Genomic DNA, 27,830 nt, shown 5'->3' with positions numbered 1-27,830 from the left:
TAACAGAAGCAAAGATTTTGACCAATCTTACAATCTAAATTAACAAAGGGCGTGCAATATATAGAATACTTTGCTTTCACCCCTTCACGTGTCATTGCTGTAAACTGGAAATATGCAGAATTATATATTTAACCAGGAGTTCAGTTTTACCGACTGCTGGTGACAATCAGGTAAAATTACCTGTCGAAATAAATGAGCAGCAAACTGAGTCTGATTTGATCTTTTTATTGAGATTAACACGAGGATTAAACATGGAAGTAAAAACTATAGAAGAAAATACAAGTGGAGCAGTTCTTGTCTTCGAGACGTTCGGTCACCTTCGATCCTAAAACACACAGGTGCTGTAGACGGTCACCTTGTGGCTGATCTCCTGCAGCAGCCCCTTCACTGCTGCCTCCAGCTCCACCAGCTGCTCTGCCTTCTGCTCCAGAGCGCGCTCGTTGTCTTCATAAGACTTCTCCAAATCTGAAATGGGAAGAGCATACATGAAGGGATGTCCCGCCTGCTCAGCTTGAAACATTTTCTGTACAGTGTGGTGTCACCTTTCAGCAGCTGCAGCTTGTCACTGGCCTGCAGCAGCAGCTCTTTGGCTTCCTGCTGAAGTGACTGTGCCCTCTTCTTGGCGTCAACCATGCCTCCCGTCTTCTGACCAATAAGCTGCTCCACGGTGGCATACTTCTCCTTCAGCTCGCCGTCCAGCTCCTAACACAAACACCTAATGTTACAAAGGAAACAGACCAACCTGAAAGCCTCTAATGATCACACAGGTGAGCTCACCTTCTTCAGCTCCTCTGCCGTGCTTCTGACGCTCACTGATTCCTGATTGGTCAGTTTGGCACTAAGAGTAACGTTCACAGCTTTGTCCTTCAGCAGCGTCACATCCTGTTCGAGCTTCTGCAGCCTCTGGGTGGCATTTGAAAGCTTTAACTCAGCATCTGCCGTCTCCGACTCCACCTGAACACAACACGGGCATTTGACATGTTACCTGCATGTTTCTGATAGGAAATAGCCGTGTGCAGAGTCAACAGGCAGTAACCGTGAGACTCACCGAGGACAACAGGTGGCTGGTGTTGTGGATGTTGGCCGTGGCCTGCTGGATAGCACTGCTGGCAGCCGTCTGAGCTCTCTGAGCTTCTTCCAGTGCTCGCTTCACTTTCTCCACAGAGTCTCTGACATCACGCGCCTCCTCGCTGAGGAATGCAGGAAGACAGCTGATCAGGTTCAGTGGACAGGTGAAACTTTCAGGTAGGCCAGGGAATCTGAATTTAGTGATTCCAGTTCCATTATCAAAATCACTTATCTATTCGATTCCTAATCGAATAGATAAGATTCCTATTGATTTTCATTGGCTCCACCATCTCAAAGACATTACACTCATGGACATTCACTGTGATCTGTGGTCACATACACTGCCTGCATTTGTATAGTGCTTTACTAGTCCCTAAGGACACCAAAGCGCTTTACACAACATTCATCCACCCATTCACACACAGGTGATGGCAGCTACATTGTAGCCACAGCCACCCTGGGGCGCACTGACAGAGGCGAGGCTGCTGGACACTGGCGCCACCGGGCCCTCTGACCACCACCAGTAGGCAACGGGTGAAGTGTCTCGCCCAAGGACACAACGACCGAGACTGTCCAAGCCGGGGCTCGAACCGGCAACCTTCCAATTAGAAGACGAACTGCCAACTCTTGAGCCACGATCGCCCCTGCTGCGGGTCACATGTTTGTGCATGTTGGAGGTGTTTGTTGTGATCAGCGCTGTTACTCAACAAAGTAATTATTGCACATATTACACAGAACACTTTTCTTTAAAGTAATGCAGTACGTTACTTAGTTACACCCAGGAGAAAGAAATTTGTTACATTATTTTCAAGTTTCTCCGTAAAATAAACTGAAACTCATCATTTAACACTATAAACCTGAGGCTTCAGCCCCACACAGACACAAAGCCTGTCCTGATGAGGACACACATCATCTTTCTCTTAGTGTTCAGGTATGAACACAGCGGTCGTCATGGTGATTCTACTGTAGAAGCATGAACAGACAGAGGCTGCAGCCTGACTGCTCAACAGTTTGTTCCCTGTTGAAGTCCAGGCTCTGGGTGCTGAGGTCTGCACACACTCAGCCGTTTCTGTCCTGGAGCAGTCTCCACTGTACCATCGTGCTCTCATCCTTTAATGCAATAAAAATAAAAGTCATGTCTCCACTGGAGACGGCACCACTATTTTCCTCTGACACACAAACTGAAATCAGCTGATTGTAGCGAGGTTGCAAGACCCGATAAGCGTGATCGATAGGAACAAGGAATTGGACTACTGGGAACCAGTTCTCCTCCATTCCCATCCCTACGTTCAGGTCTTTTAATCAATAAATTTGACCTGTTAGTAAGTACAGCAGTATTGATAAGACAAACTGTGCTGCTATCAATATTTATTAATCATTAATTCATTGTACCAGCTGTTAAAACTTTGAGAAACTCTGACAAAAAGGCAGCCGGAGCTCTCTGATCATGGCCGACAGGACAGGAAGGTAGGCAGGGTCGCTTTAATTCACTGCACGTAGCTAAATGCAGCCAATTCAATTCAATTTTATTTATATAACGCCAAATCACAAAAGTCGCCTCAAGGCGCTTCATAGATACAGAGAAAAACCCAACAATCATATGACCCCCTATGAGCAGCACTTTGGCAACAGTGGGAAGGAAAAACTCCCTTTTAACAGGAAGAAACCTCCGGCAGAACCAGGCTCAGGGAGGGGCGGGGCCATCTGCTGTGATTGGTTGGGGTGAGAGAAGGAAGACAGGATAAAGACATGCTGTGGAAGAGAGACAGAGATTAATAACAGATATGATTCAATGCAGAGAGGTCTGTTAACACATAGTGAGTGAGAAAGGTGACTGGAAAGGAAAAACTCAATGCATCATGGGAATCCCCGGCAGCCTACGTCTATTGCAGCATAACTAAGGGAGGATTCAGGGTCACCTGGTCCAGCCCTAACTATATGCTTTAGCAAAAAGGAAAGTTTGAAGCCTAATCTTGAGATAGTGTCTGTCTCCTGAATCCAAACTGGCCACAGTGAAGTAGCTCAGTGGTTAGCACCGCTGCCTCACAGGGTCTCCTGGCTTGAACCCAGCTCGGCCACTCTTACACGTGTCCACTCAGGGCATTGACACAGAAGAGATTCTTCATCTCAGAAGCCGCTGGTTAAAGGAAGGAAAGCAAATGTAGCTGTGTGTGAGCAGAGAAACGCGTACAGCTGTGGGCAGAAGGTTCATCCATTCACTCATCACAGACACAAATGGGTTACATGCAAACACTACCAAAAACAAACAGAAAATAACAGCATATTTCAAGACAATAATTTGAAACAAGTGTACGCAAGCACGAGTTTTTCCGATATGCAACTGATTTGCAGAGGTCTGGAAGAAGATCCAAGTTGTCACAGAAGAGAGCAAAATGGGTAAGATATTCAAGAACAGGATCAGTTTGTGGAGTATACTTAAAGGCTGGGTCCGTGCCAGGAAGACAAACTATGAACGAATGAATTCAGATATCAGACAGAAGCTTATTACTGGCTACCAAAAGCATCCTGTTGAGCTGCAACAGCATTCATCCCTTCTGAAAGAAAGACAGATTTCCGTCTGGAGAACTTGTAAGATATCATCCCCTGAAGCTAAAGCAAACCAGGCAAACATTACTGATGGACAGGTAAATCTCACCTGGCTTGGCGAGCCTCGTCCAGCAGCTTGTCGGCCCTCTGGATGTCGTCGGCACTTTCCTGCAGGATGTTTTCCACATGTCCCAGTTCTCCCACTTTCTGCCGGATCTCGTCGGTCAGGTTCTGCAGCTGAGCCGGCGTGGTTGGCATCTGCATGTCCAGAACCTCGTTTGCCACAAGTTCAATGCTCTCAAGATCTGCAGCGTCCTCTGAAGTGCCACAAATGCAGTCAGTTTATCTGCAGCCAGCCTCTTTAAAAAGAACTTTTAATCTCCGATCAATGAAAATAAATACCCGAAATTATTCTCAGTCTATCCAACCGTGTCTGAAAGCTTGTCAAGTTATCAGAAACCAGTTTTCAGAAATAATTTCAGCTCGTTAGCGGTTTCTTTAATGTGCCGTACGCAGCAGATGACACGAAGGAACGAGTCTGTGAGCGCGTCGGCCTCTGAGAGTGTCCCAGACACACAAGAGTAGATGGCTTAGTTTCTGATGATTTCATGTACACTACACGATCTAGGATCCTTTAATGCTGCTGCACAGACAGACAGAGAGCTTCTGAGTTCATGTTTGTTAAACAGGATCTATGAGACCTGCAGAAATACAAGAACAAAACTCAACATTGATTTGCTTTTCCATCAGCTAGGGAGTTTTGGTTGTATCATGCACTAGAAGCAGCTTTGGATCCAGGTGTCGGCTATAACCTGGATTGATTTTTTTCCCGTAATGTCATGTGACGGTTGAGCAGGCTGTAAGAAGCCTGCTAATATTATGTAAGAGGGCTGTTTGTTCCACATGAAATGTGATCTTTGCTTTTGAAATGAAAGCAGTTTAAGACTGATTTAGTTTTTCCTGAAATAAAAACGCGTTCCATTCAGGAGAAGAGGGCGGGGAGCATAATGGTCACCATCAGACATGGCGTTCATAAAAAGAAGCTTATAGTTAAGTTCAATAAGGAAGATCTGTAGTCACACATCTGTTTGCTGTCCAGCTGTTTGGTGGTTCATCTACGATTACATCACTTTCTCACAGTGACACAACGTTACCGCTCTAGTCCAATCATCTGCAGTCTAATCAGCCTGGACTCTACTTTCAGTCTCAGTGCACCTTTGTGCAACCCACCCCCCTAACCCTCTCCCATGTTGCTCAGGCTCCATCCAAGCCTCCATCTTCATCTCCACCACCGATGTCTAGACTCTACGGGGTCCCTGTCACAGCTTGCATGCAACTCTGCTTCAATGGGTCATCAGAACCTAATCGCTAAATACCTTAACTGAAGTCTTTATGTCAATGAATCAGTTTCACTTCCTTCCAATGATCTCTCCTGATTGTCTCAGGGAAAACTGATGTAACCGTAACTACGGAGGCATTTGAACCAAACAGGAAGTGACACATACGGGTGAGGAAGTCTCTGATGTGTCTGATGAGGCTGCGCAGCTCTTCGTTGCTCTGGTCAACTTTCTGTTTGGTCCTGTTAGTCTTCATCAGGACGTTCTGAGCACTCAGCCTGGCCTTGTCCGCCTGTAGCTTTGCTTCTGACACCTGAGGACAAAACTCAGGTGAGAAAACCCAGCACAGTTCACCTGGAGTGAACACGGAGCAGCAGGGCTCACACCCACCATCTTAGACAGCTTCTCCACTTCCTCCATGGCATGGACAATTTCCTGTTCAGAGTCCCGAGCCTTCCTCAGGACACTGTTGGCCGTTGCTACCGCACCACTACAGCCTTCTCCTCCACACCTGGCCCTGCCCTCGGGATTCACGCAGCCCAGACCACCGCAGGAAGAAGACCCGCATGCGTCTTGACCCAAAGATGGACTGCCACAGGTCTGGCAGAACCAGGACAGACAACACTCAGTGTTCATGCGTTTATACTGAAACTAACAAACGTTTGTGTTTGTAATACACCGAACTCTGACAACCTGACCTGTGCCGCTCTCCCACCTTGCTGCTGAGCTCTGCTAGGTCCAGACTCTGCAGTTCTCCTGCCAGGTCATCCAGTTTTTGAGCATGCTCAGACTGTCTCTTCATGAACTTCTCTCGGGTCTGGTTCAGTTTGTCTTCTGTGAGCTGCCGTAGAGCAGCAGAGGCTTCAACCGGGCTGCCGCTGTCGATGGTGGAGGCGTTAGCTCGGGCCTCGGCCTCCTGGGACTGCAGGAAGTACTTAGTGATGCTGTCTGTGGCACCTAGCAACACACAGAAAGTCAAAATCAGCTGAAGGCAACTTTATTTAAATTCTGAAATCCCTGTACTACCTATTTTAGTACTCCTTGGCCCACCTAGTTTCCCTGTGACCTTTAACCCTTTACCTCTGATGTCGGAGTTCTTGATGAACTCGACCTGGTCCAGGAGCTCCTGGACTGTCCCCTCCAGTTTCTGTGCCTCTGACATCACAGTGTCCAGTTTAGTTCCTGCAGCAGAGTCCAAGTCCTCCACCTGGACCAGAGTCTGTTCAGTAAGGTTCAATGTGTGGCTCAGGGCTCCCATCAGGTCACTGAGGGACAAACACGGGTCCGAGGTTAGCATGAGCTGCTTTAGTGCTCAGAGTTCTTGCAACAAAAGTGTTCTCAGCAAACGGCCTTTGGATCTTTGGACCACCAAGATTAATGATTCCTCATAAAACACCAAAACACTCTGATGAAGTGCTAACCGGAGATCGCCACACGCCTTTACCAGCTCAGCAGACTCTCACCCTCTGCTGGCAGGAGTTCTCAAAGTCCACAGGCCAAAAACAATGTTTGAACGGGCCACTAACGACCCGCAGGCCACACTTAGAGAACCCAAGCTTTAAGGAGATGAGATTGAGAGCACATATGTAGTTTAAATGAGAGGTGGTGAGGATTCGCCCAAATTAAGAGTTCTTATGACCTAATGGCCCATCTATATTTTTACTGGCTTGTAAAAAAGGTTTTGTTATATTTTGAAATATTAACCTAATTTAATTGACACAATATTCTAGATTATTTCACTTTTAATCTGGAAAAGGATAGGCTTCCACTAGGGGTGGATTATTCGATTAAAATCGATTCTGGCTTGGATAACGTGATATCGATTCATTAAAATCCTGAATCAATTTTTAAATATTAATTTATTTTGCTCGAAACGCCAGAATCTCGAATTAAACCTCACAAAATTTCAACAACCACCAAACAGCTAAAACAGTAAATGAGAACAGACACAAAGCTCTGACCCGTCGACGCATCAGAATCAGCGAGCTGTCGGCTTTCTCACCCGACGGCACGGACACGGTCAGGCTGAAAGCCGACAGCTGGCCGATTCTGATGTTTTGGCGGGTCCGCGCTTTGTGTTCACGCCCTTTTTGCGCTCGATTCAGAAGCTGCAGGTTTGATCTCTCTCCGAACAATATTGACCGAACCAGCAGCAAAAGAAGATCCAAACTACGCTTCACGTAAACATCGTCTTAGTTTTGCTTTCACCACGATAAAAATCACACTTCATGCATATGGCGTTATTTTTGTGCCGCTATTCTGAGCGCACCTAAAAAAAGTTTGCAGGTGCAAGTGTTGCATTTTGAGGAGAAATTTATTTTGAGCGAAGAAAAGCTAAATTTGAATGAACAAAATTCATTGCTGCGTGCAAAAACTGTATTTCAGTGTTTGCTGTTATCCACACACACACACACACAGCAGCCCCTCTCGCTCAGTTTTTGCGTTTGCACTTGTTCGCAATGTGTTGCTCGCGCTCTCAACATTTCTGCTCAACTCTTTCTCTACACCGTTATATTTGTGCAAAAAAATCTGATTGGCTGTTCTGGTCTCCAATCAGCTCGAAATGACGAAATGCAATATCCCAGAATGCATTTTGTCCAAAACTCAAACCAGGCAGTGGCGGAGGAACACAGCGTGGCGGAGTTTGAAATATTACTCTTTCTGGGTCACAAAATAAACTTTTAAGATATTTTCGTGTGAGAATGTTTCTGTGTGAACTTCAAATACCTGCTCGGTTCATCAAGACATCACATATTTCCAAACGTGCTCTAATGTTTTCAGAGATGCCTGTTACCCAACAGGTGGGGGGATTTAAAAACAGTCCTAAAATGTACAGGTAGCCAGTGGAGTGAAATTAAAATGGGGGTAATGTGCACAGACGTTTTTGTCCCAGTCAAAAGACGTGCTGCAGCATTTTGCACAACCTGCAGACGCCTAATGGATGCATCGCTAACCCCACAATAAAGTGTGTTACAATAATCCAGCCTAGATGTAACAAAGGCGTGGACTACTGTCTCACAAAGCCGTTTCGATAAGATGGGCCTTACTTTAGCTAATTGCCTCAAATGAAAAAAGTTATATCTTACAACAGCTCTGAGCTGGCTTTCAAGTTTAAGATCTGCCTCCATTTTAACTCCCAGATTAGTGATGACTGGTTTAACAGACTGTGCCAGCGAACCAAGATCTATAGTAGTGGCCTCATCACTTCTGTTTTCTGCTCATTAAAATGTACAAAGTTCAAAGCCATGCAGGCCCTTATTTCATCAAGACACCTGAGCAAAGGGTCTACTGAGAAGTAATTTAGGGCTTCAGGTGAGAAACGGGCTCAAACCTGTCAAAGACAGCAGAGCTAAGGACAGAAGGGTCGAGAACGGACCGGGAAGTCTGCGCAGATAGCACTTTATCAATAAAAAAGTGCAGGAAGTTTTCACAAATTTCCTGAGAGGACTCGACACCAACCGTCTGTGGAGCATGAAGGACCCTGTCAATAGTCTTAAATAAAGCACGAGGCTTACGGCAGTTTGCCTGAATAATAGCAGCAAAATGTTTCTGATACGAATTCCAGTAATTATGTAATATTTGGTACGACACCTGAAGTTTTTCCTTCTCCCATTTACGTTCAGCTCTCCTACACTTCATTCAGCCAGGGTTCAGATTTGGCTTTAACTTGCCTAAGCTTAAAGGGGGCCACTGAATCTAAAACGGTTTGGCAGACTGAGTAAAACCAGAGGAAGGGTTCAAAATAGGACAGCACCGAGCAACAACAGGAGGAGGATTAACTTTGGTACAAGGGAAACCTCAAACAAGACAGGCTTATGATGCGACCATACAATGTCACAAACCTCTAGAGGTTAGAGACAGGTAAATCCTGAGTTAAAACAAGACCCAACGTGTGCCCATATTTTTGTGTAGGCACAGACACAGGTTGCACAAGATCAAGAGTCAATAAGATTTAAAAAGTCCTTTGCCATTGGCTTGTCGGGGCAGCACACGTGAATAAGTCCCCACCAATAAAGACACGATCATATTTTGGCATAATTTCAGCCAACAGATCAGAAAAGTCGTTTAAGAAGTCTTGATTGTATTTGGGGGTCTGTAAACCACGACACAGAGCACTGTGTGAGAGCGACCCAGCTCAAACACACTCAGTTCAAAGCTGAGTTGATGAGGACCGTGGTTTACATTTATACTGCTTCTTAAAATCAACCGCTAGTCGTCCTCTGCCTGATATTCGAGGAGAGTTTAAAAAGCAGCTGTCCTCCGGTAAGAGATCTGTGAAAGCGCTGGACTCACCTGCCCTTAACCATGTCTCAGTTATACAGAGGAAATATAAGTGAGACAAGATCATTTGTAACCTTCACTAAAGCTGTTTCTGTGATGAGCTCTGAAACCTGACTGAAACTCTTCAAATAAGCCATTCCTCTGCAGATGATCTGTTAGCTGTTTGACAACTACTCTTTCAAGGATGTTTGATATAAAGGAAGGTTGGAGATTGGCCTATAATTAGCTAAGACTGCTGGGTCTAGAGATGCTTTTTGAGTAAAGGTTTAACTACAGCCAGCTTGAAGGCCTGTGGTACATAGCTGATTATTAGCTCACGTCAGAGAAGAAAACTGATTGAATTCCAGCTGCGATGTCTGAAATCATGAAAACAGACAACAGTAAGGAGGGTAAACAGTACTTCACCTTTTACTGCAGTATTTTTTAACAGTAGTATTTGTACTTCTACTTAAGTACAGATTGTCTGTACTTGTATCACCTCTGCTGATGTTCAGGTCTCATCAGCACGGTCAGAGATCATCAGAGTGGTCGACAGACACTCGAACAGCGTATCTGTTTTTCTGGTGTAAATTTGTCAGACTGCACTTAGAGAAGGTGTTCCTGACCTTTTTGGTGACTGAGTCTGAGAGAAACAGATTAATCAGAATAAATGCAATCCCACCCGGCCTCCTGCAGCAGCTCCTGGATCTCCGTTAGCGGTTGTGATGCCGGATTCCCATCTAGGATGGTCTGGATGTCGGCAACGCTCCTCTCCATGCTTTCAATGGACTTCCTGTACGGCCCGTTGACGCCGCTAGCTTTGAGGGCGTTTACCTTGTTGACCAGGCGGTGTGTCTGATTGGTCAGCTGGCCAACGATGTTGTCCCACTCGGCGAAGCACTGGTGACAGCGGCTGCAGTTGGGGAAAGTTCCTGAGAATCCGCGAGCGCAAGTGTCGCAGCGCGGCCCGGACACGCCCTCCACGCACATGCAGTGACCGCTGACTTTGTTGCACTGCTGCTCGGAGATCCCACGAGGGTCACAGTCACAGGCTGAGGAGACGAGAACAATAACCAATGAGTCTGCCGGGCCAACTACAGGAGACGCACTCAAGTACAAAAACACACTTGACTCCAGCACAGTTTCACAGTGACTTCCTGTTTGCACATTAAGAACATGTGTTTAGCATTTGGCTCCAATCAAACATCTGAAGCTTTATTCTGCTGCAGGAACAACAAATTCAGGCTAATGTTTGTTTTTTTAAATTTGATTCACTCTGACCAGGCAAGCCCTCAAAGGCCAGAGAGTCACAGGGTTTAGGGTTAGTCTGGATGACTGATGTGGAGCTCTGCCCGACGGCTCTGACAGGAGACGAGTTCAAGAACCTGAAGGAAACATAATGTCTACACTGCTGTTTAATTCATCTCCAGCAGAGGGCGCTACTCTCTCATGTGAACTGATAAAAAACAAACAAACAAAGGGACTGATTGTGTTCCTCCAGGCTGCTGTCTCAGTTCTGCTTTTCTTCCTCTCTTCTCCTTGTTTCTGTAAGACCTCCTCCTCCTGACCTTCACCTTTACTGAACAAAGCGTCTTTGTGGACTTCTGGAGGCTGAGACGGACAGACCGGTCCCATCTCTGTGGAAGCTGGGCCTCAAAACATCTGGGTTTAATTTGAGCTGCAGCAGCCGAGGATGCTGGGAGCTGAAAGGATCCCACAATAAAAGCGTCTGCAGTTTGATCTCAGTCAGAAACAAGTCCCAGACTCTGCACCGAAACTCTGAACCGGATTCTGACCTGGGGCCTGACAGATCGGGACTCTGTTCCAGGTCTCAGAGCTTCACTGACAACTCAAAAGAGTCCGCTTTATTTTTTATTACACCATCACATCTATCACGCCGTCTCACGAGCACATGGCATGGCAAGCCTACCGTGACATTTGATCTCAGGGTCTCCCCAGAACAGTTCTTTACACTCGCTGCACATTCTTCCTCCGAAGCCGGTGTGACAGGAACACTGACCGCTGATCTGTGAACAAATAAACTACAGTCAGACGTGTGGTCTGACGGAGCACAGAAGTACAATTCCATCAGATCTGCGGTTATAAAGCTCACACAACAAACCTTTAATGAAATACAACATTTGTTTTCACCTCGAGGACTTTCGGTCCGTTAATCGCCAGGGGCTGCTCACCTCATTGCAGGATGTCCCGTATGAGTGTTTGGGGTCGCAGTCGCAGGTCTGACAACCGGTGCCCGTCGCCATATTCCAGGTGTCAGGTGCGCAGCGGTCGCAATGCTGGCCGACCACATTGGGTAGACAGTGACACTGACCACTGCTGCGGTCACAGTGACAGTCAGAGGACGGGCAGCTGGAGGGAACGCTGCCAAGCCGGTTACAAACGCACTCTGCGGGTACACAACCGTCAAGGTTCAGCGACGATCGTTCGCCTGATTCTGTGAATGTGGTTACCATGGTAACCCCAGCATACTTACTCCTGCAGTCCTGGAGTAGGGCATTGCCATAGTAACCCAGCGTGCAGCTCTCGCAGGCGGCACCCTCGCTGTGGTACAGGCAGCGCAGACACTCACCGGTCCGGGCATCGCACGATTCGGGGTCCAGCATATCAATGTTGTTGTTGCACTGACACGGCTGACACTGCCCACCCGCCTCCTCGGGGTTTCCATAGTAAGCAGGCGAGCACTCGTCACAGCGAGTACCTGCAGAGGACAAGTAAATGGTTCTTATAAAGACAGGGAGCATAACAATCACACGCCAATTCATACTGGACGCATCGCAGAGCAACATGGGGTTAGCCCACGGATATTTGGGAGGCAGGCTGGAGCAGCAAGCGATCGAACCACCACGCTCTGAGTGAGACCAGGTGACCTGCTCCTCAGCTACAGCCACCCCAGGTGAGAGCTAGACACCATTTATGACCAACAGGTGATCGTTCCTCAGGTGTGACATCATCACCTGAACCAACAACATGCCTCACATCGAGCTTCATCCTCAGGTTTGACTTTGTTTAAATACAGTTTTAAACTTAACAGCCAATCAGCAGCCAGAGATTCATGCTTATTTAAGGGAACCCCGGCTGTTAAGACATGTTTGTGCTAAAATATGTACTGTGCTTTCAATAACATATATGTGGTATTAATGGGGGCGATCGTGGTTCAAGAGTTGGCAGCTCGTCTTGTAATCAGAAGGTTGCCGGTTCGAGCCCCGGCTTGGACAGTCTCGGTCGTTGTGTCCTTGGGCAAGACACTTCACCCGTTGCCTACTGGTGGTGGTCAGAGGGCCCGGTGGCGCCAGTGTCCGGCAGCCTCGCCTCTGTCAGTGCGCCCCAGGGTGGCTGTGGCTACAATGTAGCTGCCATCACCAGTGTGTGAATGGGTGGATGACTGGATATGTAAAGCGCTATACAAATACAGACCATTTACCATTTAAAATAGTTACTCCTCGGCCTCCTTTAGCAGTAATGATATCTGTAACAAATGTAGCATATTTGCAGCTCTGGAGGCCAGGATTACTGAATTGGAGACTCAGCTTCGCACCCTTCATTCACCCGTAGCTAGCCAGGCCCCTGTAGCTGGTGCAGCCGAAGATAGCGTAGGCCCCGCTAGCTGTTCCCCGGCAGACCCCAAGCAGCTGGGGAAAGAGGGTGGCTGGGTGACTGTGAGGAGGAACATAGTCCTAAACAGAAGCCCCAGGTACACCACCAAGCCGTTCATGTGTCTAACCGTTTTTCCCCACTCGGCGACGCACCCGCAGGGGGTCAAACTCTGGTAATTGGTGATTCTGTTCTCAGACATGTGAAGCTAGAGACACCGGCAACCATAGTCAATTGTCTTCCAGGGGCCAGAGCAGGCGACATTGAAGGAAATTTAAAACTGCTGGCTAAGGGTAAACGTAAATTCAGTAAAATCATAATTCATGTCGGCAGTAATGACACCCGGTTACGCCAATCGGAGGTCACTAAAATCAATATTGAATCGGTGTGCAACTTTGCCAAAACAATGTCGGACTCTGTAGTTTTCTCTGGTACCCTCCCCAATCAGACCAGGAGTGACATGTTTAGCCGCATGTTCTCCTTAAATCGCTGGCTGTCTGAGTGGTGTCCCAGAAACGATGTGGGCTTCATAGATAATTGGCAAACCTTCTGGAGGAAATCTGGTCTTGTTAGGAGAGATGGCATCCATCCCACTTTGGATGGAGCAGCTCTCATTTCTAGAAATATGGACAAATTTATTAAACCCCCCAAAATATGACTATCCAGAGTTGGGACCAGGAAGCAGAGTTGCAGTCTTACACGCCTCTCTGCAGCTTCTCTCCTCCTGCTACCCCCCCAAAAACCCATCTCCATAGATACTGTGTCAGCTCCCAAACAGACAAAAAACAAACTAAAAACCAGCAACAAACAACTTAAACATAAACAATCACAAAGAAAGAACAATACAGTATCCACATCTGAACCAAAGAGTAAAACAGTGAAATGTGGATTATTAAATATTAGGTCTCTCTCCTCCAAGTCTCTGTTAGTACATGACTTAATAATTGATCAACAAATCGATTTACTCTGCCTTACAGAAACCTGGTTGCAGCAGGATGATTATGTTAGTTTAAATGAATCAACACCCCCGAGCCATTCTAACTACCAGAAATCTCGAAGCACAGGCCGAGGGGGAGGTGTGGCAGCAATTTCTCACACCAGCCTATTAATTAATGAAAGACCAAGACAGATTTTTAATTCATTTGAAAGCCTGATGCTTAACATTGTCCACCCCAGCCCACCCACCACTTTAATCACACTCTAGATCTTGTTTTAACATATGGCATCGAACCTGAACATTTAACAGTGTTTCCTGAAAACCCTCTCCTGTCTGATCATTTCCTGATAACATTTACATTTACAATAATTGATTACACAGCGGTGGAGAGTAGACTTTATCAAAGTAGATGTCTTTCTGAAAGTGCTGTAACTAAGTTTAAGAATATAATCCACCCACTGTTATCATCTCCAATGCCCTGTACCAACACAGAGCAGAGCAGCTATCTGAACGCTACCCCAACAGAGGTCGATTATCTTGTTAATAATTTCACCTCCTCACTACGTACGACTCTGGATACTGTAGCATTCCTACAAAACTGCTCAAAGAAGTCCTGCCATTAATTAATTCTTCGATCTTAAATATGATCAACCTATCTCTAATAATCGGCTATGTACCACAGGCCTTCAAGCTGGCTGTAGTTAAACCTTTACTCAAAAAGCATCTCTAGACCCAGCAGTCTTAGCTAATTATAGGCCAATCTCCAACCTTCCTTTCATATCAAACATCCTTGAAAGAGTAGTTGTCAAACAGCTAACAGATCATCTGCAGAGGAATGGTTTATTTGAAGAGTTTCAGTCAGGTTTCAGAGCTCATCACAGCACAGAAACAGCTTTAGTGAAGGTTACAAATGATCTTCTTATGGCCTCTGACAGTGGACTCATCTCTGTGCTTGTCCTGCTAGACCTCAGTGCAGCGTTCGATACTGTCGACCATAATATCCTATTAGAGCGATTAGAACATGCTGTAGGTATTACAGGTACTGCGCTGCAGTGGTTTGTATCATATCTATCTAATAGACTCCAGTTTGTGCATGTAAATGGAGAGTCCTCTTCACACACTGAGGTTAATTATGGAGTTCCACAGGGCTCAGTGCTAGGACCAATTCTGTTTACATTATACATGCTTCCCTTAGGCAGCATCATTAGAAGACATAGCATACATTTACACTGCTATGCAGATGACACCCAGCTCTATCTGTCCATGAAGCCAGATAACACACACCAATGAGTTAAACTGCAGGAATGTCTTAAAGACATAAAGACCTGGATGGCCGCTAACTTTCTGCTTCTTAATTCAGATCAAACTGAGGTTATTGTACTCGGCCCTGAAAATCTTAGAAATATGGTATCTAACCAGATTCTTCCTCTGGATGGCATTACCTTGGCCTCCAGTAACGCTGTGAGGAACCTTGGAGTCATTTTTGACCAGGACATGTCCTTCAACGCACATATTAAACAAATATGTCAGACTGCGTTCTTCCATTTGTGCAACATCTCTAAAGTTAGAAATATTCTGTCTCAGAGTGACGCTGAAAAACTAGTTCATGCATTTATTACTTCCAGGCTGGACGACTGTGATTCATTATTATCAGGATGTCCAAAAAACTCACTGAAAAGCCTTCAGCTGATCCAAAATGCTGCAGCAAGAGTCCTGACAGGGACTAGAAAGAGAGAGCAGATTTCTCCTGTTTTGGCTTCCTGTTAAATCCAGAATTCAAAATCCTGCTCCTCACATACAAGGTCTTAAATAATCAGGCCCCATCTTATCTTAATGACCTTGTAGTACCATATCACCCTATTAGAGCACTTCGCTCTCGCTCTGCAGGCCTACTTGTTGTTCCTAGAGTATTTAAAAGTAGAATGGGAGGCAGAGCCTTCAGTTTTCAGGCCCCTCTTCTGTGGAACCAGCTTCCAGTTTGGATTCAGGAGACAGACACTATCTCTACTTTCAAGATTAGGCTTCAAACTTTCCTTTTTGCTAAAGCATATAGTTAGGGCTGGACCAGGTGACCCTGAATCCTCCCTTAGTTATGCTGCAATAGATGTAGGCTGCCGGGGGATTCCCATGATGCATTGAGTTTTTCCTTTCCAGTCACCTTTCTCACTCACTATGTGTTAACAGACCTCTCTGCATTGAATCATATCTGTTATTAACCTCCGTCTCTCTTCCACAGCATGTCTTTATCCTGTCTTCCTTCTCTCACCCCAACCAATCACAGCAGATGGCTCCGCCCCTCCCTGAGCCTGGTTCTGCCAGAGGTTTCTTCCTGTTAAAAGGGAGTTTTTCCTTCCCACTGTCGCCAAAGTGCTGCTCATAGGGGGTCATATGATTGTTGGGTTTTTCTCTGTATCTATGAAGCGCCTTGAGGCGACTTTTGTTGTGATTTGGCGCTATATAAATAAAATTGAATTGAATTGAATTTTACACTGATGATAAAGTATCAGAAATACTGCCGATGCTGTCGTCAGTAGACTGAAACAGGTGTTGTGTTGGCATGCTTTTCAATGATTTTAACAGATGCGCACCAGAATCCCCGCCTCAACCAGACCAACATGGCAGCTGGACTGACGCTGCGACCAACAAAGCATCTGCATCTAAATATCTGTGATGAGGTCTTACCTCTGTGTCAGCGTCTGTGTAAATAAAGTTTTCACCTTTGTATCCTGTGTTGCAGACACAGGTGACCTGCTGAGAGTCATCGCTGCGGTAACAACTTCCTGCAAACTGCCGCGGGCTGCCGGGGCCGTCGGGACACATGCAGGGACGACAGTGGTCACCTGACCCCAGTGCTGGGTCACCATAGTAACCATCCAGACATCTGAAAGACAAGAGCACCGATGGCATCATCCTGCTAAATAAACCCAATGGCGATTGGCTGACGGACGGTGGGTAAGTTACCTGTCGCAGGCGCGTCCCGTCGTGTGGTCCCTGCAATCGATGCAGTGGCCACTGTCGGGGTCGCAGACATCGGCGTGACCGTTACAGAAGCAGGGGCGGCAGGCGGGGAAACCCCAGTGACCCGGCAGACAGCGGTCGCACTGCCGACCGTACGCACCCGGAACGCAGGAACACTGTCCGGTCAACTGATCGCAGAACACACTGAGAGAACCCTGAGGGTCGCACCCACACGCTGAAAGACACGCACGACGAGGTCACACAGAGGTCAGCGTCAGTAAAGCTTCAGCGCTGACTGTAAACAGATTTTTCATTGATTATAGATGGAGGTGGTTTTGACCTCGGCAGCCGTTGGGTCCAAACTGAAACGTGGACGGAGAACACCTGTCACAGTTCCTGCCGACCACGTTGGGGCGGCACTCACACTGCCCGCCGTGGGGGTCGCACACGGTGCTGAGCGAGCCCTGAGGGTCACACTGGCATTCTGGGAAATGGCATCAGACAAGGAGACACGTCAGAATAACGATAAGACGCTAAAGCCTCAGTGACAATAGATTTATGACCGCAAGGAATGCGGAGGAGGAGGAGGAGGAACCTGCCGGGTCCTGTCGAGGAAGTGAAGCCTAAGGCGATGGTGAGAGGATGAGTGACAGAGATTAACGTGAAGCGGGGGAGGAGGGGAAGGGGATAAAGATGTGAGGGATCAAAGGTTGGCGTTGGAATGAGGAAGAGGTTTTTGTTTCAGATTTTAAACTTCAATGTTTGGAAGGTTCTCTGAATCTGATTCTGGTTCCTCCTTCCTGGAGTCCTTCCTGTCCAGAGTTGGACAGCAGAAATATTTTCCCCTTCTCTTTCTGACTCTCTCTGATTCTTCCGGGAGGTTTGTTTCCGTGAGGAAACCCCAACCCCTCCAAAGTCACCATAAATACAGACACTGCCCTGAGCTCTAAGCCCTGAGTGTCTCACAAGCAGCCCTTTTCTTTTAAACTCCAGCCAGGAAGCGAGGTTATTAAAGTGAAATCACAGTGCTAAGCTGTGCTACCTTTAGCTCCCTGGTGCAACATGGCGGAGATGCTGAAGATGAAGTTTCTGCAGATGTCAGTTATCGGCGTCTTGACGACACTCTGGCTGTTCTCCAAGCACCGATAACGCTGGAAAGTCTCCCAGGCGACATTCCCGCCCGAGTCCCCGCCCTCTGAGCCTGTGAATATCTCCAAGTTCTTACAGTGAGGCATCAGCACGATCTGAGAAAAATCCCAAATAACCAGGTCAGGAATGAGCATGTTTCACTTTCTGTAACCAGGCTGGCTGAATGTGGTTTTGATCTGCACTGAAGAAACTGACTGACTTCACGCTCTACTTCCTGAAGTAGAAGATCTAAGCACGCTCACCGAGTCGATCAGCGTATATGGAACCTGGACATCCCCAAAGGTAGCGTACAGTGGCAGGCTGAGGCGGATGGTGTAGTTCAGACCTGATTCAAAACAAACCGGTCTGGGAAGAACCACGTACCTGTAGGGAGAGATCGGGTTAGATACTGAAACCCCAGCAAGGCGAGATAAGCAGATAGACAAAGGCCACGCAGAGGGTCAGCGTGACAGGATGATGGGCTGAGATCAGCTGGGTGAAGAAGGGATAAGGCTTGCAGGAACTAGTCGGTGCTCTTATATTTCACACTTCGACCGGGTTCTTGTCGAAAACTTGTCATGATTTAGAAACTTCTCTCCTGACCGTGAACTTGGGTGAAGCGAGATCATCTGGTTGTCGTCATCGGGCACCGTGTTGATGCAGCGGCTGTCCGGCTGGATCGGTCCGGGTCTCATCACCGTCATCAGAACCTCCTCCCACACGTCCGGCAGCTGCAGAGCCGACAGACACACAGAGATGTTACCTCTATGCACATAAATAAGCAGGCGCGTGCACGTTTATCTTCTTTTTCAGGCTAACAGATGAGGCAGGTACACGGGTCAACAAAGGCTACAACAACGAGATAAGTGCCAAAATTCTCCCACTGATTCGGGACATGACGACGCACACGTTCAATGGCAGACTCACACCTGCGGTTCGTAGCGGATCAGGATGTCATATTCCATTGAGTGAGGGACGTTGTCTACAGTGAACTCCAAGAAGGCCCCCTCTGGTACGTTGGCTAGCCCGATGCCTGTCCAAGTGGGACTACGGTCCTGAGGGTGTGGCCTCTGGACCACCGTCACTCCCTAAAGAGATGAGATGCAGACACAAAGCTGATGAATACCCTCAACACCTCACATAATCCTGCTGAACTGACATGGAGATGAAATGTGCGAGCCAGCAGGAGGAGAAACTAATCCTCACAGACTGCAGGTCCACCTGTAACAGCCGCCCTGTAACCCAGAGTAAGGTCAGACACTGAAAGGACACTCACAGGTCCAAACTTTGCATCCTCAGCCTCGTAGGTGTAGTGATCCAGAGCAATGAAGTAGAATCCAGACTCCACCTGATCGCAGCGGCGGCTGAACATGTGATCTCTGCAGATGCACTGACCGGTCACGTGATCACACCTGCACGCAGACAGGAAATACAAACATCACAACAAAATAAAATTGTTGGTTCAACTCCCGACGGAGCAAATGTGACATAATACCTAACTCACTGATTGTTGATGGCGCCTCCGAGGTCGCAGTCACATGGTCTGCAGCCGTCCATGTCGTTACTGAGACCCCAGTGTTCAGGCTGGACACACACACTGTTTACAGTCATCTCTCTGCACTAATGTGATGTATAGTGTGTTTTGCATAAATCTCATTAAACAAGACTGATCTTACAGAGTGTGTGTGTGTGTGTGTGTGTGTGTGTGTGTGTGTGTGTGTGTGTGTGTGTGTGTGTGTGTGTGTGTGTGTGTGTGTGTGTGCGCGCGCGCCTCACGTCCTGACATGTGTCTTCTGTTTACGTCGGGGTAAATGTCTGAGAGCTCAAAGCTCAGGCTGACTAACAGCAGAGAGCCAAAAGCAAACATTAACCCGATGACTTCATGGAGAGCATGAATGTGGCTCCACAACAAAGGCTCTGCAGCATTAAACGTCCCTCCCAAAGCCAGCCGCCTTTAAAGACTTCTGTTGCTGGTGTGAACTGGTTATCCTCTAACTGGACTGGAGCAGCTCTGTATGACATACTGGGAGCTTTGTTTAATATGAACTGGTCCTTCTTCATCCTGTCGCACTCACTGCAGTGTGAACGGGATCTTTCTTTAGAAGAGATCCCGTTTGCCCCTGCAACAGATTCAACTCGTGAAAACCAGCCAATCAGAAAACAGCGCAGCCTTACAGAGACGGGAGCTGAGAGTGAGGTGTGAGACGACACGAATGTTCCTTCTGCTGCTGGTCTGACTCCAGTCTAACCAGAATGAATGGTCTGAATGGGTTTCTCACCACACACTGGTCACAGTCTCGCCCGGTCACCAGACGTTTGCAGAAACAACTTCCTGTTTCTCTGTCACAGGGGTTTCCTCCAGGTAGAGTTCCCAGAGGACTGCAGGTACACGCTGTCCAACACAGTAACACACAAAAGTACATCACCAAGGCAACGCAGCTTCATTCATAACAACAATGTTAAGTCCCAGCCACGCCCCCTCGAGGTGCTTTACAGCGTGAGGTGTCTGTGTGGGAGTAATCTGGTATCAGCTGGTCCTGCAGGTGTTTCGTTACGTTTTGTACCTTTGCAGCCTTCAGGCTCATCGCTCAGCCCGAAATGCGCCGGCTTGCAGCGCTCGCAGCGTTCTCCCTCCACGTTGGCTTTACAGCGGCACTGACCGGCGATCAGCCCGGCTCGGAAGTCCGTCGTGCCGTCACAGAGTCCTCCGTTCAGAGAGCCCACGGGGTCGCAGTCACAGGCTGCAGAAACAGGACGTTTAGCCAGCTTAACCAGAACCACAGGAGCAATTTTGCCAACAGGGCGTGTTTAGGTGTGAGACTGACACGGATCCACAGACAGGTGAGGACATGATTCACACACTGTGAGCTTCTCTACAGCGCCACCACCAGCCCAGACGCAGGCACCTCTCTGATATGTTGAAGCATTTTATAATTCAATAAGTTAAATGATGGACATATAAGTGCCGTGGAATGACATCATCATAAAAACCGTGAACGTTTCTGACTTTGACCCAAAATAAGATTCGTTTCTATCCTGGAAATTAAACTCCCGCCTCCATCTTTGATCTCTGGAGCACATTTTAACTCTCTACAACGTTGAAGTCACATCACCCACAATCCTTTGCTACTTTAAAGAAATGCAGTGGCAGTAATAACAGAAGGTGCTGCTTATTCAGCCCTCAGAGAGGGATGTGCGAGCTAAGTTGAACTGATCCTCTGTGAGGAGGGCAGGTCTGAGCCTGAGGGAAACCACAAACCTTCATGTGTCACATCAAAAACCCACCTCCATGTTTAGTCTGAGATCCAGCCTTTAATCTACTTCCTGTTGACAAAACAACCTCCTATCCGTGTCTGCCTGTGTCATCATGAAACATGAACTTCCTCAGAAAACAGCCAACAATTCTTTGTTGATGTGAAAGCAAAGATTGAGGACAAAAAGTCCTCAAAGAACAAAGAAGATGATCAAAAGAGCCATAAAAAACAACCTCGATGGAAGTTTTGGGTAGATGCTTTTAACTTTTAGCCTGGCACCAGTAAAATAACGGTTTACAAACTCTGACACTAAAAAAAAGAGTCAAAGTGGCCATGAACTCACGCTGGCAGATGTTGGTGTCTCTGATGTCACTCTCTGGATGCTGGTAGTAAAACGGTTTGCACTGCTCACAGTTGTTTCCAGCTGTGTTGTGCTCACAGTCGTCACAAACTCCTCCGCTCACGTTTCCCGAAGCCGCAAAGACTGCCCCGTCAAAGTGACACGCGTCCGAGTGCTGGTTACAGTTACACTCTGAGGACACCACAGAAGAAGAAGGGGGACAGTTAAACTACTCCCAGTAGTGATTATGGGCCCTGCCCAGTATGGACCGGTGCAGACTCACTCTTGCAGGCGTTGGTGTTGCGTCCCTCTGCGGGTCTCCAGGGGAGGTCGTGGTAGAAGTCCTGGCACTGTTCACAGTTCAGACCTTTAGTGTTGTGGTTACATAAGCAGTGACCATGAACCTGAAACACAGTCACAAATAATCAATCAGCGTTCGCTTACATTACTGGTCATAAGCTGGGTTTGGGGTTTTTTGTACATGTAGTCAGTTGCCTGTTGCACCGTTTCTTCCAGTGTCTGTGTGATTTTATATTTTTCTACGCTGGTGATGGTTTACTTTCACCACCGGCTCAGCTGCTTATGAAAGAACAACGACGCCAAAGCACAAAGCCTACACTTCGGTCCCCACAGACTGCCATGTTGAATTTCACAGCAGAAGTCAACATGTTTACAACTTGATATGCTGTTTGCTCACATGTTTAAACTGCTTTAAGCTTAAAGTGTTGATTACTAGGGGCGTGGCCTCTTTGACTCACAGGTGGACGTAGATGCTAGGTGTCTGCTAGGCCTCACCTCAGCTAATTAGAGTCCCTGATTTGATTGGATGTTACAGACACTAATTGGCAGGTATCTGCGTGACGCTCCCTGGAGCCACTTTCCCATTAGCACCCACTCAGACCAACTGGGCTTCCTGTTACAATCGGGTACCTCCTAATGCGCATGGCTGTCGTCATAGCAACGTGGCCATATAAATACAGTCCGTAATTGTCCTCACCATGCCCTCTGTTATCTGCCCAGCTCCCTCGACGGGGGCGCACTCAGAGGCGTGTCCGTAGCAGAAGCAGTTTCCTCGGACCACCATGTCATAGATGGCGTAGTAGTACTTCTCTTTGATCTCCATACGAGAGTCCAGAAGGTTGTCTCCAAGTGTGTGGAGTTTGGTGAACTTCACCCTCAAGTTGGTGATTTTCAGCATGTCTAAACAAAGAACCAGTAAAATTCATCAATAACTGGTTAACACCCCTACGCTTATTCAGTCTCCGTGACGCAGAGAAGGAGACGTACTCTGGATTCGGGGACTGTAGGGGTCATCGATCCTGAATGCTGGATCCAAAACTCTGAAAATCACCTGAGGAAACAAAACAAACAGCATTACCCGCAGCAGTGTGAATAATACTGATGTTAGTATTATTCACAGAAGCAGGAGCAGCAGATGTACCTCTCCTTCAGTGGATGGCTCAATGTCAGAGTAACGCGAGTCACAGATGACATCGTCAACCTTTCTCATTGGACCCCGGTAAACGGACGGGAAGGACGACTCGCAGTCATAAGCAAAGTAACGGTAAACCTGCCACGTCTTCCCGAAGTCAGCTGACCGCTCAATCACCATGGCAGCAGGTCGAAAGGTCTGAGGAAATAAAAACAAAAGTGGGCAAACTGAGGATCGTGTGGTGAGGATGATGGCGTGGTGAAGACCCGGGCTGGACTGCACAAATCTGGTTTATGCACCATGATCACTGACAAAAGCCCAATTAGATTTCCCCTCTGGCGCTGTGGGCAGGATTTATCCTTCAAGCTCAGTCCTCTACCAGAGGCGTCATATGCAAACATTTCATTCTGTTTGATTTCAGATTATTGATACATAATCAGGTTGGTGCAGGTGTTGTTGTCCTTAGTTGCACTGCAGCATGTGACAATAATTAAAGTCTACACTTAAGCTGTTTGTAGTGACTCATGGTCAAAGCAGCCTGAATCCTTGAATCTCTGTCTTCCCGATTCCCTCCATCTGTTTTCTTACCATGTTCACCTCCTCTTCCTCACTTCTCCTCAGCTGGTGCAGCTGTAGCCTCCTGTGATTGTGAGGTCTGGTTACTGGCTGTTACTGGTACTGCTGTTCACGGTGCAGCAGCTAACATGTTAGTAATTTCACTTTAATTCATTATTTTATTGTTTTCTCAGACTTTCAGCTCCACTTTCTTCCACACTAAACTTTTTCTACAAGCTACGTGAGCACACAGCAAAGGTATGGGAGAAGACAGTTGCATTGTGTAATGCCCGACCAGTCCAGCCCTGGTCGTAACCCTTCCCATTATGGAGTACTTGCTATGTCCTTTCAATACACAACAACTCCTCAATCACTGTGTGCACCTGGTTCTTCAGATTAATAGAGACCAGAATCACCTGTCAACTACCCAGAATCCCCTGCTGCATGTGTAGAACTCACCTTGAAGGTCATGATGAGATGCGTGAAGTGAAACTCAGCCTCTAGGTTGAGCTGGATGGTGACGTTCTCCACACCTACAGACAACAGATCATCAGTTACCAACACTCTGTAGATCAGACTCTGTGCGCCACATCGGTTAAAGAGCCCAGAAATCAACAACACGCTGCAGTCGCTGCACATTAACATGATCGGACCTGAGAAAAGAACTAAATCTGTGTCCAAGAACCTACAGTTCAATTCAGTTGTATTTATATAGCGCCAAATCACAACAACAGTCGCCTCAAGGTGCTTTATATTGGACAACAGGACTCCAAAGAGTGACGACCAAAGGTAACAGCAGATCATCTGTGTTAACATGCCCACTGTCAGAGGATGACACCATAAAGGAGTCCACAGCTCAAACACTGCAGCGAGTACCTGGTTCTGCACAAAACACCGCGGCGCAGACGCACTCGCTCTTGTTGGTTTAAAATGGAGCACTGTAACAAAAAATAATTTCCCCCAGGGATCAATAAAGTATTCTGATTCTGATTCATCACGGGAACAGCGAGTTCATCTGGGCAGCAGAGCTCGGCCGAGGCAACAATACAAGCTCACAGCACCTACCATCAGCCAATCAACGCAGACTTACAGATACAGCGAGTAATGGAAAATTAACAAAGACATGAAGCTGCCTGGCTAGCGTTACTTTACCACACTGGGTTTGTGGTGAAGAGCACAATGTGTTGTATGAACCTGTAAGAGGTTTGTTCTGCAGTAAAACTAAACTATCTGTTTGATGAACCTGGACAAATGGCAGGTCGGCTGTTTGCCTCCTCACTGCGGGGCTTTTTAAAGCTGAACATCCCCCACCCCTGGGAATAACTACATGGCCTCCAGCAGGGACCCGCCCCACAACCTGAGAACCTGTAATCATGGAGGAGTGGAGGATAGAGGGTGATAAAACACAGCCTAGCCACAAACATCTTTTCTTCTGACAGTGAAAACCTGTCTGCAGCTCTCAGTCTTTAAACCTGTAACGACACGTCTGACCTTTGGCCTCTCTGAATGTTCTTCCTCACCATTCTCAGTCTGCCACCAGGTCTTCAGTCTGTTTGGGGCAAACGTAGTGACGACGTTCTCGATGCGATGGCTGTCGGTGCGATTGGCCAGCTCGTTGTAGGGCTCTGACGAGTCGCACACAAAGCACTTCTTCTCCTCCTGGTTTATGAGACAGAGGGGGAGGAAAAGGTTAACAGGAGGTGAATTCCTCGGATTCCTCAGTGCCGTAAGTTACTGCAGATAAGAGGAAACTTTCTGACCACAAACTTCCCACATAAGAAAAGTCTGACTTCACCTGAAATAATGCAAGCTTCTCACTGGTTTTGTTTTTAGAGTTAGTGACAAAACTTTGGAAAACTTCCTTCCGGGAACGTCTCAGTCATTAAGAGATGTCAGAAAGTTGCTTGATTCCCGGACAGCCCAACGTGTTTCAGCTTCTCTCAGGGGGGAAACCAAACCCGAGCGATGCAGTGCAGAGGTTACAAAGGGGGGCAGATGAGGGCTTTTACAGTGAAACAGTGTTACTAGCCACTCAAGACAAAAAGCTGCACGCCGCTCTTACATAGAGGAGCACTAACAGACACATCAAGTCCGACTGAGAACTGAAGCGTCCCTGTTTCTCTGCTGCCTCTGGACAGAATTATAAAAACAACCAATACATTTTATAGTTTTGATGTTCAAGCAGCAACCACAGAGCGAGGATCTGGGACGAAGGACTGAATGAAAGGAAGGAATTAGAGGATGTATAATCAAAGTCACATGACGGAAGAATGTAGGCGACTCGGAGCGAACACGCTGTTATTAGCTACGGATGACACATGTCCACACACATTTGCCTCAAACATTAAAACCTGATGTTTACAATCAGCCTGTGTGGTTTATTGACTTTTGATTGGATGAAAACAGCGTGACCTTTGAGTTTGCTGTGTTTTCTCCACAGGAACATCTGGACAAACATCTGTCTGCAGCCAGCGCTCATGGTTTCCTTATAGGGAGCTCATTTTGCACAGGAAACACTTCAGACTGTAACACACACACGGAGTGGGACTGAGCTGAAGGTCGTTTAAACCGGATGGCTGAGTTTGTCTGATGATACTGGATTCTCCGGTAACGTCGCTTGCGTCTCCGGTACTGAAACGCCCCTGATAAAAGCGCTGCACTGAACTCTTAGCGATACTCAGACCTAATTAGACCACCTAACGTTTAATCCGATAAAGACATCTGAAGTGATCGCTTACACTTCATCCATGTATGAAGACTACCTGAGCACTCATAGCATAAATGTCCCATTCTTTGGACTTCGATGGAAAATTCATCCTGAATCCTTCATATAGGATCTTATTAGAGGTCAGAGGTCACCAACGACTTGTCTCAGTTTTTAAGTTACAGTACTTTCAGTATTTCTGAAAGAAGCTAAAGACTAAGCAGTGATGAGTTCCTGATTGTTGAGCTAAATAGACTGGTACACTCCGGCATGCAGCACGGAGGCGCACGGAGAGGCCGAGCCTGGGGGCGGAGTCTGCTGGGCGATGTGCCCCTTTAACCACAGCTGCCCCCTGTGTTGCCTTTACCTCCTTTTATAAGACGTTTGGTGCCCAGTTGTGTTCTTCTTGGGTCTCTCTGGACTTTTCTCTCTGAGACCTTCAGTCATGATCTTGTTAACCATTAAATTTACCTGCAGGTGGCTGACGATACAGAATGGTTCGGGTCGGTTCATTCCACAGGTGGAGGTGGATGACAACTGATGGGCTCGGCCAATCAGAAGGTCTCCTGTTGCTGGGTAACAGCTGCCTTCAGTGCACACATCACTGAGCTCGGGTTGGCTGATGTCGTCCGCGGCCCCACCCTCCTGAGCACAGGTAAACACCTGCAGACCTGAGAGAAAAAGCTTTAATGGTAAAAATCTGAGCACAGGATTAACGAAGCCCCGCCCACATTTGTTGATTAAAGAGACAAAGCGCAGCTGATTGGAAACTAAACTCAGAGCTGCTTCTCCTGGGCTTGTATTCTGGAGGACATCATGAGGAGAGAAAAATCAGTGAGTCAAACCTTCACGAGTGACTATCTGCAGATTACTGATCATCACTAAGCTGATCTCTGAGAGGACCAAACATGTTTAAAGTCACATGTTACAAACAAACTGCACAGATTTCAACTAAACTTTATTTATCACACATTGACAAAATGTGTGCGTTTGCTTTGAGTTTCATGATCATCAGCTTCTGAATTCTTTTACACATCAAACATGTGGACAAATTCCTAAAGATTATTCCACTAGAACTCATTACAAAAGCCCTCCGAGCCCATTTTATTCTGAAAGTTTCCCGAAGTGTCTAACACTTATTTTCATGTTAGATTATTTCATCATGAATGAAACGAGCGGCTGAGAGGAAGCAGCAGCATTTTGTAATTTTCAACAAAGAAACACGAAGATACAACTCTGGATGTTTGAAATCAAACCCTGACGTGTTTAAGGAAAGTTTGAAATTGGAAAAGTTCAACTTTATTTAACTTACCGAGCAGCAGCGCGAGCTGAAGCTGAAACATGCTGCAAATCCTCACAGTCTGAAGACCCCCCGGACCTCCTCGGACCTCCTTAGCTCCCCTCAAACTCCTCCTCCGAACAGACCGGCTGACTTTCAAATTAAAACATCCGGCCCGAGTAACGTGGTTGTGCTCGCAGAAAGAAAAACACCAAGAACTAAAGAGTTCAAACTGTTGGAGCAGAATAAAGTGATTCCAACACACACACAGAGTAAACAGCTGTTAGCCCTCCTCATCGTTAATTGCCGTTATTTGACTGATTGATTGGTGTCTCTGCAGCTGTTTGAAACATATAAAAAGTTTTTTTCATCTTAAACTCGGTAAATCCCCCCCACTCTCCCCCTCCTCCCTCTCAGGT

General features: G+C 47.0%; 1 protein-coding gene across 1 annotated transcript; it reads right to left on the bottom strand.

The window, feature by feature from the left end:
- Positions 1-209: 209 nt before the first annotated feature.
- Positions 210-27,790, bottom strand: lamb1a (laminin, beta 1a). Its single transcript, XM_026172282.1, has 33 exons — positions 27,445-27,790; positions 26,604-26,803; positions 24,949-25,087; positions 23,888-23,961; positions 22,883-23,071; positions 22,729-22,792; positions 22,439-22,641; positions 21,725-21,845; positions 21,445-21,633; positions 20,412-20,588; positions 20,127-20,239; positions 19,352-19,431; positions 19,124-19,259; positions 18,777-18,935; positions 18,451-18,578; positions 18,111-18,231; positions 17,762-17,963; positions 17,060-17,203; positions 16,723-16,954; positions 16,479-16,642; positions 11,707-11,931; positions 11,405-11,619; positions 11,143-11,239; positions 9,895-10,264; positions 6,033-6,217; positions 5,668-5,909; positions 5,343-5,552; positions 5,121-5,265; positions 3,725-3,932; positions 1,049-1,190; positions 778-954; positions 543-702; positions 210-465 (listed from the first exon to the last, which is right to left on the bottom strand). Exons 1-33 carry the CDS (start codon positions 27,473-27,475, stop codon positions 326-328), a joined length of 5,382 nt encoding a protein of 1,793 aa, XP_026028067.1. The 5' UTR covers positions 27,476-27,790; the 3' UTR covers positions 210-325.
- Between the last annotated feature and the right edge of the window lie 40 nt (positions 27,791-27,830).

Source organism: Astatotilapia calliptera, chromosome 7 (assembly GCF_900246225.1).
Source record: "Astatotilapia calliptera chromosome 7, fAstCal1.2, whole genome shotgun sequence".
NCBI classification, from domain to species: domain Eukaryota; kingdom Metazoa; phylum Chordata; class Actinopteri; order Cichliformes; family Cichlidae; genus Astatotilapia; species Astatotilapia calliptera.
This window is presented reverse-complemented; position numbering and strand designations above follow the sequence as displayed.

Bases quoted from the DNA above. Each gene is read 5' to 3' on its own strand.
- lamb1a (XM_026172282.1), bottom strand. From the start codon at position 27,475: ATGTTTCAGCTTCAGCTCGCGCTGCTGCTCG. The intron at 19,260-19,351 runs GTGAGTTAGGTA...GTCTGCGTGCAG, and splicing joins GGAGGCGCCATCAACAATCA to GTGTGATCACGTGACCGGTC. The intron at 5,910-6,032 runs GTAAAGGGTTAA...GTGTGTTGCTAG, and splicing joins CAAGAACTCCGACATCAGAG to GTGCCACAGACAGCATCACT.